This window comes from Cavia porcellus, unplaced genomic scaffold (assembly GCF_034190915.1).
Source record: "Cavia porcellus strain 051 isolate PalLab524CR breed Dunkin Hartley unplaced genomic scaffold, mCavPor4.1 scaffold_9, whole genome shotgun sequence".
Lineage (NCBI taxonomy): Eukaryota > Metazoa > Chordata > Mammalia > Rodentia > Caviidae > Cavia > Cavia porcellus.
Genome location: NW_026947492.1, coordinates 10,642,438 through 10,654,699, shown reverse-complemented (window position 1 = coordinate 10,654,699; position 12,262 = coordinate 10,642,438). Strand labels below are relative to the sequence as shown.

General features: G+C 48.1%; 1 protein-coding gene across 8 annotated transcripts in view; it reads right to left on the bottom strand.

Moving 5' to 3' along the window:
- Positions 1-523: 523 nt before the first annotated feature.
- Positions 524-12,262, bottom strand: part of Kmt2a (lysine methyltransferase 2A) — an 84,967-nt gene continuing 73,228 nt past the window's right edge. For 7 of the 8 annotated variants that reach the window (XM_063255862.1, XM_063255866.1, XM_063255864.1 and 4 more), the window contains 5 exons: positions 8,045-8,223; positions 7,786-7,889; positions 7,040-7,123; positions 6,491-6,620; positions 524-5,403 (listed from right to left, as the gene is read on the bottom strand). In XM_063255862.1, the coding sequence (XP_063111932.1) occupies positions 5,128-5,403; positions 6,491-6,620; positions 7,040-7,123; positions 7,786-7,889; positions 8,045-8,223 (773 nt within the window). In that variant the 3' untranslated portion in view covers positions 524-5,127. Of the gene's footprint in view, positions 5,404-6,490; positions 6,621-7,039; positions 7,195-7,785; positions 7,890-8,044; positions 8,224-12,262 lie in introns of those variants that run through there. The other variant, XM_063255869.1, reaches the window with a different exon arrangement.

The following is a 12,262-nucleotide window of genomic DNA, read 5'->3' as shown; positions in this document are numbered from 1 at the left end:
ACCCCAGGAGCAGCAGCCTTGGCTTTAGTGCAGGCTCCAGCCGCGGCCTGAGGTCAGTGAGCCTGGTTTGGCAGATTATTTACAAGGATTTGTCAACTGAAACCTGGCCCTCACCACAGAATCTGCAGATGAGTTTTCGCCTGATGGTGGAAGGAGCAGAGAGCAGGTACCGCAGAGCTTTTAATTTATTCCATGAAAAGCCGCAGGGACCTCTGCCCCCCCCCCGCCCCCGCCCGCCTGGACAGATGGGGGAACGGACAGATGGCTCTGCATTCTCTGGACCCTGTCCTCAGAGCCCAAATCCATTAGGTCCTGAACACTCAGCCCTGTGGAGTGGGGGCGCAGCCAGGTAAGGGCGTCAGTGTGGTGCGGCCCAGGGCCCACCCCGGCTGTGCAGAGGTCAGGCAGCTCCGTCCTGTCCACCACCCCAGGCACCGCAGAGGGTGTGTGGTGACCAGGTCACAGGCCGCGGCTCCCCCAAGCTCTCCATACCTGCCAAGGCCAAAAAGCACACGCAACCATGTGCAGCAATAAACTTGACATGTTTATTAATTAAACTATCACTTAAATAAAAAAAAGTGCATAGAAAATAAACATGTTTAAAAACTCCTTTTTTTTTTTACAACTATGTACACTTTTTTACTTTTACATTCAGTCTTTCGTAGAGAGCTTTCAGCATTATTATTTTTTGAACTATTAAAGTATTTTCCTTCATCCCTGTCACAGGGAGTTAACACTGATGGACTTTAGACACATTTTCTCTTTTTTTTTCCTTTTCCTTTTTTTTTTTTTTTTTTTCTCTTTTTCTCTAACCAGAAGCTTGGAAGAACACAAGGAAAAAAAAACCCCACAAAAATAAAAGATCCGTTATACATGATAAAGTTGTCAAGAAATGTCTTATTTCTAGAAAAGAAGCTTGTCATCTGTTGAGCTCTTGAAACAATTGTTCAACTACCTGTATTTACTAGAGAGACTGTTATAAGCTCAATAAAAGAAACACCACAAGTCTATTTTCTTGGTTGAAAGACAGAACTAGAGTACCTCGGAACAAGATACCAAGAAAGCACAGAACACAATTTCCCCTAAATGCAGGTGGTAACCCCAACATTCATAACCAAAAATAGAGAAACAAGGAGTACAGGTACTGACTGGCAACATTCAAGCAGGAAAGGCCCAGGTGAGGCCAGCGCTGCACTCTGCTCTGACCAGGCTCGGCACCCCTCTGTCGCTTGGGCTCTCCCGAGAGTCAGAGGACCACTGGCCTGACGCTTTCCTGCTGATTCTAGCAACTGAAACACAATCTTTATCTATAGTGTTAAGAGAATTAAAAGCCATGGACTGAACTAGGCTTTGTTACATGGTGCATTACTATATTAGTTCCTATATATATCATATTTATATTCATTTGAAAACCAAAACAAAAAAGTTTCAAATTTTCAGAGTGTGAGACTTGACTAATATTCATGATTCGGCACAAAACCATCTGCTCAGTAACCTTGTATTGCTTTAAAACGAAGAAGGAAATGAAACAATTACACCCAGCCCTTTGCAATGACCCGCTTTTCCTTAAAAACAAAAACAACTTAATTTCTATGAAAAAGAACCCCAAATCAAATTCCTAACAAATAAGGTTTTGACCTTTAGTATTTTCAGATATTTGATTGAACAAGTCAGTCCTTTACAAAGATACATTCATTAAAAGATTTTTTGTTTTTTTTTTTCTTTGTTTTTTTTAAATCAAGGTTGCTGCATGGCTCTCACTGCATTGGCCAAGGGGTGGACAGAGGTAAGCTGGGCGCGGGCTGGGTCCTGGCAGAGGAGTCTGGCTGAGAACTTGTAGCTGCCGAGGCTTCCCCCTTAATTCTTGCTATTGGTCTAGAAGTATAAGAAGGGTTGTGCTGGACGTGGTGGGCAGCAATGGAGGAGCCAAGGGACCAGTTCTGGCCAAAGGGTCAGCGCCATGCAGCTATTCTGGTTACACAGTTGTCACTGGCCACCAGGAAATGCAGCTACAACAGGGTCTAGCAGCAGAGCGTGAGTGAGGTGGCTCTCACTGGGAGCTGACCAGGTTTGCAGCCGCCACTCCCGTCACTCCTCAGGGATGGGGTGCCCCCTGGGGGACTCTTGAGAAGGACCCACCATGATTCCTCAATCTGCATTTTTGTGCGGAAAGTCTCTTGGTCACTTTCAAATCACACTCAGACACGTCTGGAGACAACCACGCCATTTCTGCCTTCTCTCCCTCTCGCAGGGACACCTTAGCTTTCCCCCCAAGTTGCTGGCAGGTACGCTGACATTTTGGCAATGGACTCAAGGCTGAGCTGTGAGGGTTCTCATCCTGTGGCCGACAGTGAGGGCGGAAAGGCAAGGCGGACCATCTGCAGCTGGCAGGAGAAGGCAAGGTGTGTGCTCCTCCCGTCCCCGGGGTGTGGGCTTAGAGAAGAGAATGAGGAGGGGCTCACAGTGCAGCGCGGCCTAGCAGGGCAGGAACTAGGTCTGCTTAGCTGTTTCCCCCACCCTCGGACTGGCCTTTGGGTCTTTCTCAAGATGAACTCAGGACCCATCAGTGCATTAATCATTTCAGTAACAAATGCAGCTTTTTCTTCTAAAAAAAAAATAGGATTACAAGGATTTACAAAAAAACCTCACACAGTGCAATAATAAAGGAAACCAGACACTAGTGGAACCCTTGGGCCACCGCATCTTGTTCATGGGCAAGAGAAGGAAGGGGGTGAGGTCTGGGTAGAGTGCTTTTCCCAGTCCCCTGCTGGCACTTCTCCGTGATGACAAGGAAATCTCTGTCATCCTGGCCACAGTGCTGGGCTCCCTGCATGACAGTGGAAACAGTGACAATGTTCCAGCAAAGCCACCAGACAAAGTTAAGGTCACAGAAGATAAGGGAGCCCAGGATGGAAGGCACAGCAGAGCCGTGAGTCCTGGGGCAGAGTGCTGGGCTGAGTCGTATTGCTTTGCTAGACTTCCAGAGGAACGGGCTTCTTGTGGTGAGAAAGGGTGCCCTGCCTCTGCCTGGACAACACTACTCTAAACCTTGCGGCAGGAGCAGAGGAAAACCTGCTTTATCGTGAGTGGTCAGACTGTGCTTCGGTTGCAACGGGCTGCGCCGAAAGAGGGCACGGGGGTCAGTGGGTTCTTTGCAGGTATTAGGAGCTGATGGGCAGAGGACAAGGAGGCGACCTCCGAGGCAGATGGTGATGGAAGAGGGCAAACTGCTGTTCAGCCTGTTGGCTGCTGACTCTGAAGTAGGGAAGATGAAGGCAATGGAAGAGTGCTGTGTGTCTGTCTGTCTGTGTGTCTGTCTCTCTCTCGAGCTAGTGCCGGATGGAGAGGGACAGTGTGGGAAAGGAGGGAGGAGAAACGTGGGTCCAGGGCCTCTGCAGCCTTCTGCTGTGATGGGGAAGGAGGGGGCTGGCCTCGTGCGGCCAGGACCTTCCTTCTCCATTACTGTCACGGAGCAGAGTCGGGACATTTACGTCAACAGGGCACAAACAAGCTACATGTCAAATAACAAAAAGGACGCCTTCCAGGGGGAAGTTGGGCAGGAAAACCAGACTTTGTGTGTACAGCTGAATATTTTCTCTAACTTCATCCTATGAAAATAAAAAATTATTAAAAACCGATCTTCTCTTAAATTAGGATAATACCGCAGTTTAAAAAATAGCCTTGTCATAAGTGCTTCTCCCTATGAAGTGCTTCTCATAGAAAAATATACAAAATATATTTACATTTATAAAACCTTAAATAGTAAACTGTAAACAGAACAGAGTAAAACCCAATGACTTAATTTAACAGGTTAAATGACTCAGTTTAACACTGTCGGGGAAGGAAGAGCAGAAACATCTGATGCTGTCTTGACCTCACCCTAAGAGTAATCAGGGCAGTAGTGTCATCTCATTTACTCCATCACGGACTGCACGTAGGCGGCAGAGGTCCCTAAACGCGAGGTGGTCTAGTCCCCAAGTTGTGGGCCTTGAAATTGATTAGTGTTCTGCCTTCAACTGGACACTGACCATTCAAAAAGTCAGTCTTCCTATGCTTTGCCAAGGGAGGAAGAAGTACCCATGGCCGGCGCCCAGGCCCTAAGGGGTGGCCTGGAGGTGATACTCTGGTTGTTGCACGATTTAAATCCTACTGAAATAACTTGAGTCTCTTCTAAAAAATCATGCAACACATATTTCTTATGAAACTTTCAGTGGAGCTTTAGGAAAACTTCTCCAAATTGTCTGGTTATGGCCAACGGCTCCTGTCCACTTCCCCACCTGGAGTGCTCACGGGCCAGGAATGTGCTAGAGGCACATCCGAGCCTGACGGAGAGTGTCCTCAAGCAGGGGGCAGTCTCCCCCACCACCAGAAAGAAGAATGGGAAAGCAGTGGGATGAAGAACAGGGAAAAGGAAGGAGGTGGAGTGAAGGGACGGGACAGGGAAGCCGCTCCTGTGGTCAGGAAAGGTTACTTGGCTGAGATAAGGCTCATGGGCTGCCGCTCCCACTGAGAGCCACAGGCTCAAGGTCTGGTAATTACTTGGCACAACCCCAAGCCAGCCTTTGACACCAGAGGTGCTAGGTATCCTGTCTTCCGGCTAGAAGTGAATGCTCCAATGGGAAGGTGACAGGGAAAACCACCAGACCTTCTCTGTTTGGTCAACAGATGGCCTCAGGTGGGGCCTGGCTGTGAATAACCAGGGATCCGACAGCCCTGTACCTGGGGTCTTACCTGACCCCTCATTTACCGTGCTTGGGAAACGGCCAAGGAGAGCATGACACCGCGCTCTGCAGACGCTCAGGCCCCTTCTCCCACTGAAACCAGCCTTTATAGGATCTTTCCAGGAAAACCTCCCCGGGATCCCATTTCCCACTGTTAACAGCACATCATCAGAGGGGCCCCACGAGACAGTCAATCATGGATCTTTCCTTCAGGACCTCATCTCTCCCTCCAGGGCTACGCTCACGTGTATGTGCATGTGGGACACAGGGTGCCCAGCCACTGTGGAGGCCCCTCAGCTGCTGCGCCTGCTCGGTCCTGGAGCCTCTCAGGGCTGGTAAAGGCCTTCAGAACTGCTTTGGCTGGCCCTGCCTGGGTCCCAGACTCCGGCGGGGGAGAAGAGCAGCTTTAGTTCAGGAACTTCCGGCATTTCTTTGCGCCACAGTTGCAGGGCAGCTTGTTGCTGGCATCCTCAATAGGGAACTTATAGTCATATGTGAGCTCCTCTCCTCTGTAGATCTTGCGCATGGCAAAGATGACAATGTGCTTCTGCCCATCAATATTGATGACCCGAGAGTAGCAGTTGGGCTCACAGGAGTGATTGATGAAGCGTGCAGCATTTCCATGCATGGTGGCATCTACTACCTCCGAGTCATCGATCCGGAACATGTAGCAGCCAATGCCCTGTTTGGGGAGGAGAAAGAAGGACCTGTGGTTTCACTGTCTGCGGTGGTGTGGGGATGGAACCCAAGAAAGCTCCGCACACGCGAGGCAGTGCTCTGCAGGGAGGCACACTCCAGCCTGAGCCTGTGCTCTCTCTATCGCAGATCTCAGTCTGTTTTCCAGCCCTCGGAAGTCACTATAGCCACTGAAGAGCAGTTTCCTCTAAGAAATGCCCAGATTTCTCCTAGGACCTGTCTTCTGATATGCTTCAAAGAGGGACTCCTAGTTGTGGACAGTAACTAGAGGTTTCTTAAGGTCTCTGCAGGAAAAAGAAACCTACAATTTATGTAGCTATGTGTTTTTGATCCTGGGATCCACAAAGACAAATCTTTGAAGAGTTGTCTTTGTGTATTATAAGTTCTGAGTGATTTCTGAGTTTTAGTAGTGGCCCATCCAAAATTTCAGTTTACATATATTTTTTTGTACCAGGGATTGAACTCACGACTTCCTGCTTTCCAGGAAGGTGCTTATGCCACTGAGCTAAATTCCCAGCCCTTAGTTTGTAATTTTTTTTTTTGTCTTTTTCCTTTTTATTGGTACCAGGGATCGAACTCACAACTGCCTGCTTGCAAGGCAGGCGCTTATGCCGCTGAGCTAAATCCCCAGCCCCGGTTTGTAATTTTTTATTTACTTAGGTTTTGAGACATTTTTTTCTCTATGCAGTTCAGGCTGGCTTTGAACTTACTATGTAGTCCAGGCTGGCCTCAAATGCCTCGTAATCCTCTTGCCTTAGCCTCTTAAGAAAACCATCATGCCCAGCCCAGATAGAAAATGTTTTTTAAAGTCTCTGGAAGGCTAGGGATACAGCTCAGTGGCGTAAGTGCCTGCCTGGCAAGTGCAAGGTTCTGAGTTCAATTCTGGTACCCCCCCAAATAAAAGAGCTTTGTGGGTTTGAGTCTCAGAATAAGACAAACAAACAAAAAAACAGAACCCCCCCCCCGAAACCCCACAGCATTTGGAATTGATAGCAGATAGCATCTGTTTGGAACCCATGGTATCATTTTGCAGCAGAGCCACAGAACCGGGAGGGAGCGTGAATGGCGCTCACCTTGCTGTCGTAGTACTTCTCTCGCTTGTCCGTCTGGATGGACCGGATGACGTTGCCTGCGTACTCAATCACCATTTCACCCGCATCAATGTTCCTCTTACAGAAGAGGCCACGGCCGTGAATGGGAGACCTGGAACACAAAGGTGGAGGAACCAGGCTCAGGCTTTTAAGACAGAGTCAGCACATAAAGTAATGAATTCTCCAGCTCTGTTAGTTCCCAAGGGGACACGATCCACCTGGTTTGTGCTGACAAATGGCCAGAGTTGGATGCGGCTCCCTTCGTCTCCTCCACGCCCTCCCTTCCCTTTCCATACAGTGCTGTGAAGTGGACCTCACGCATGGTAGGCAGTGCTCACACCCCAGCCTTGGACGGACAGTCCTCTGCTGTACGCTGTGCTAAACACCTGTCAGGACCCTGGCGTTTCAGGTTCAACTGATATCTCTAAAACACTCATGGGCTGACTGACAGGTCACTCGAGCAGGTGGCCCACTCCATTTTGGTAACGTCTGTTAAGCTTTCTGTAATGCTTTCCAGAACAGTAGCCATACCTGTAGACACCAACTGCCTCCTTAGAAGTCTTTTTTAAGTGCCGGAAACGCATGGGCATTGGCAGATCCATGCTAGTTGCCCTCCTAAGAGACAAGGCATATTATTAATGAATTCTCCTCAGGAAATAGTGTTTTGAGTCTTGAATCGAAGGTTCCTAGAGAACAGGAGTATACTTGTTGTTCAACGTCAAGCACAGCCAAGGTCTTATAAAATGAGGACCATTTGAAATTCAGACAGTACTTTCTGATCGTGCTGACTACGGTGCTACAGCTAAAGCTGGCACACAGACTACAGTTCAAGAAAATAGCTATCTTACAGTTATCCTCACTTTTCTCTCTTTATTTTGGTCAGCTACTGAAACTTCAATGCAAACACTGTATTTCAGTTGTCTTAGGAAAATGTATTCCAAATAGAAAGGTTCTTTTCTCTCTCTCTCTTTTTTTTGGAGACAAGATCTCGCTATGTAGTCCAGACAGGCCTCACACTCCTGGTGCCCTCTCGTTTTAGCTGACCTAGAGCTGGGATCACAGGGACGCGTCATCCTGTCTGGCTAAACCACAACACCCCGCGGTGCCGGGGGAGAGCTAAAGGAGCGCGCTTCTTCTTCTTTTTTTATTTTTTTAATTTTTACAGGGACCAGGGATCAAACTCAAGACCACAGGCTTGCAAGGCAGGCGCTTATGCCACTGAGCTAAATCCCCAGCCCCCAAGAGCGTGCTTCTACCGGCCTCCCCGCGGGGCTTACCGTGCTGACTTCAGCTGAACCTCCTCCTCCTCCTCATCGTTGGGATTATATTCTGGAGGCTGTCGATGTTTAGAGGCCAGAAAGTTAAACATGTCAAATGCTGACTTCCTGGAGCCAAAAGATGGGAACATATTTAGAAAAATACTTTAATAAAGCAACACGTAAGACAACAGCATCAACATAGCAAACCTCTAGAGTATGTGCTTTAGAGAATAAAAGCAGTTTGGAAACCCAAACTGCTCACAGAAAAGAATAAAACTTGCCTTAAGTGGACTTCAGCCCTGGCTGAGCCGTGGGGGTTCAAGGGGGGTTCATTGGCCTCCTCTGGTTTGTGGAAACGAAATTTGTAATTCCGACAGTGCTTGGCACCAGAGAGCTGCTCAATCAGGAACACAACCGCATCGTGAAGAATCCCCAGCATCCTCAAGCCGTTAACACCTGTGGGGTAGAGGCACCTTGGTGGTGAGGCCGCAGCCAACAGGAACTGCAGGGAACTAAGGGAACGCTGTGGCTCTGGAGTCACTGCCAGAGCTTGCTCAAGGGTGTGTCCAGTTCACTATCAGCTGGGAATTAGCGCTGGCCAGCAGCATAACGCTGGCACAGATCTATCAGGATGGAGAACGTTCCCAACAGACTGCTAAGTTAAAAACGGCATGTCACCGAGCTACAGAGGGTCCCCATGTGCTGTACATGCAAAGAAACTATGCATGCGCTGTTTCCACTCACTCTCACAATGACCGTCAGAGGTGGGCATTATCAGCTTTGAGTGGGGTGCTGGGGAACGAACCCAGGCCCGAGCGCGTGCCAAGCAGTGCTCTGCCACTGAGTTACATCCCTCAGTCCATTACTGGCTTTATTTTCAGATGAGCAAATCTAATGTCATAGAATTTAACACACTCAAGGCCACACAGCTGTCTGCCATGGCTTGCACCTTGACGTGTGTAACTCCAAAGGCACTCCCATTTTGGTCAGAGGCACAGAGGACATGGGTTCTGAAAGCTCTTATGTACACAAGCATAAAGCACTGGCGACACAGCACTGTGGAATATCGGTGAACACGAGACGAAGGCACTTCGCCATTTCTTTGTTACTCACTGTCTCATGCCTCATGCTATTATCCGCATTTTTTACTGATGAGCAGGATTTCTTGAGACAGGTCGCACTATGTAGTTCAGGCTGGCCTAGAACTCATCATATAGCCCAGGCTGGCCTCAAACTCATGGCAACCCTCCTGCCTCAGCCTCCTGAAATACTTAAGAAAACCTACTACACTGCCAGCCCTTAAAGAAGAAACTGAAAATGCACGTGCCGGAACCTCAGTGACCAAGGTCACCCAAGCAGCAGTTCGCCACACAACGGCGACAGAAGCCAATGGCCGCTATTGTGAGCAATTTTGTAACTGCAACTTGTACTAATCTCATGATGTCTCAATAAATATTAAGTATTTTAAGTATTAAAATAAATAAGTTTTTTTTCCTAATGTGTTTATATATTTTTTTGAGACTGTATTTTGGATTATTAATAATACCACATAATGCCGCCTATTGCAGAGCAGATATAATAAATGACTACGTTCCTATCTACGTATTTACTATACTACACTTCCAATCGTTTAGTGTAGACTCCTACTTTTCTTTTTGGAGAGAGGGTGTGAACTCAGCATGTGCCCCAGGCTGGCCTCGGATGCAGAGATCTTCCTATGTCCACCTCACAAGTTCTGGGATTAGAAAAGCATGTGCCGCCATGCCTGGCTTCAATGCCTACTTATTTAAAAAAGAGGTAACTATAAACCAGACACAGGTCCTTTGCAAGTCATTCCATAAGAAGGAGCTGCTGTTATAGGAGATGAGAGGAGAAGGTAGGGAGGAGGAAGACAGGCCATTTTTGGTTATGTGTGTGTTTGTAGATTCGTTTTTTGGTACTGGCAATCAAACTCAGGTCCTTGCACTTGTCAGGCAGGCACTGAGCCATTGAGCTATATCCTTAGCCATAGTATAAGGGGTTTTCACACCAGAATTTTAAAAGTTAAAAAAATCTTTTTCTTGGCGTACTGGGAATTGAACAGGGCCTTTGTAGAGCTACACCCCCAGTCCGTTTTTATTTTTTACTTTGAGCCAGGGTCTTGCTAAATTACTAATTTGCCCAGGTAAGTTTGCAATCCACTGCCTCAGCCTCCCAGAATACTGGGATTCCAAGGTCTGTACCATCAGGCCCAGCTAAAAAATAAAATATTTCAAAATAGAAAAAAGCTTAGAGAATAAGGATATATAGAAAGAAAATAGTTTTGGGTAGCTGTACACTGTGTTTGTATCTTAAGCTTAAGCAGTCAAAAGCCCAGGTGTGGTGAAGTATGCCCAGAACTCCAGCAACTCCAGGGGGCTGAGGCAGAAGGAATATAAATCAAGTTGCTTGGGCAAATCAGTGCCTGAGAATGAACGAGGCAGACAAGGCCCCTGTGCATTTGCACAGCTTTTATTTCGTGGAAGACAGTGAGCACACCAAAGGCACTCCCGAGTCGGGGCTTTTCCTGCGCTCTGTGTGCGGCACCCCATCGCATTGCCCTCAGGTCTAAGCTCAAATGCCAGCTCATCATGAACCCTCTGCTGACCACTCTGCGTTGAAGGGCCCACCGCCAGCTGTCCATCTTTAATGGCACTACTTGATTACCTCATGTTGTCTTCTCTGTGGCACTTTTAGCCACTAGACATAAGGACACAAGGGCAAGGACAAGGTGGCAGGGCTGGACGTGGGGGACAATGGACAGGTTTCAGGCTGGGAAACACTGCGGCCACTGTGGTTACTTCTACCAGCTCCCCATCTACAGACTGAACACCTTCTTGCCAGCTGAACCACTGGTGGTACACGCGTGACTGTCCCATTGGGTGGCTTGTACCACCCAATACACTCAACGGACAGTCATGCATGCACCACTGGTAGTTTAGCGCCACCTGGCAGTGACACATTCAAATCATGGCTTGCTGGGACTCTCAGCTCCTGTCCTTGCTGGGACTATCGAAGAAATTAAATGGTACCAATTTCTTGTCTCTGAGACAGGAGTATCCATTAAAATGCCCCTTATACCAGGTGTGGTGGTATAGGCCTATAATCCCAGCATTTCAAAGGCTGAGGCAGGAGGATCACCATAAGTTTGAGGCTAGCCTGGGTCACAGTGTGTTCAAGGCCAGCCTGGAACTACATTAGCAAGACACTGTCTCAAAGAAAACAGAAAAGGAGAGAATCGCCCCTCCAGTTCATCGGGGCATTGCCGAGACTGAAGGCAATTCTGAAACCGTGGCAGCTATTTGCTATTGGCCTGAAGATAAAGCTTCACCACAGACAGCAAAGTGAGAGAATCTCGGTCTCTGACGACACTGCAAACTCAATCAGCCTGACACATCTCCTATCTCCAGACTTCGTTATGTGAGATGACAAAATACCTTAACTGTTTCAACCATATGAGCTCCCTAGGCACAGGAGAAAATGGTCAAAAAGGCTACAGAAAAGAGCAAACTCTGAGCAGGCCCTTGAAGTATTAGTAGAAGTAGGTCTAGCAAACAAGGGGATTTGGGGAAGAGAAAAGGTGGAGGGAGGGAAGTAGGCCACTCCTGGTGGAGGGAACCGCCTATGACTTCCAGGGTGAGAGCACACGAAACAAGGGAATGACAGTTACTCGGGGCAGAAGTTAAAACTCAGCTTTCTCGGCGCTAAGCCCAGAGACTCTCATTCACATCCCAGGCCACACTTTAGGACACACTGAGGGATCTGAACAGAAAACATGGTAGTGCGGCCACAGATTAGAGGACTGTGAGAGCCGCGGAAAGTGGTGAGAGCGAGGCCTAACCGACCTAACCGAGTCAGGATGAACTGGACTTCGCCACGTAAGGATCCACACGCGTGCGAGGACGGGGTCAGTAACTGCATCCTGAGTGCCGGGCACCTCACTGGCACTCAGTACCTACTTACTGGTAACGAACACTTAAGGCTTAAAGAATTCTACTCCACAATGTTATCCAATAGAAGAGCCTTTTAAGACAACTTTGGTTGGAGACATGATGGACTCAGGTATTAGTCACAGGCTTTTTATACAGGTGAGAAAATAACAGACTCTCCCATAGGAAGGGAAACTTGAGGAGAAAGGGACATGACTCATTCTTCTCCAGTGCAACCTGTGAGGGAGAGGACAGGTGGCAACGCTGCCTGAGGCTGCTGTGCCTATGCTCTGAGGCCCGGAGGCCAGCAGCCAGGGCTGCCTCAGCTCGCACAGCTCGAAGAAGCCTAGTGGGTGGTGCGGGGAAACCAAGGGAATCTTTACCTATCCTCCAACTGTTCTTTTAAATCTTTTTATTTTTTTTAAATTTTTAAAATTTTTGTTTTTTTAAATCGGTACCGGGGATCGAACTCATGACCATGCGCTTGTAAGGCAGATGCTTACGCCGCTGAGCTAAATCCACAGCCCCTCCAACTGTTGTTTTAAAAA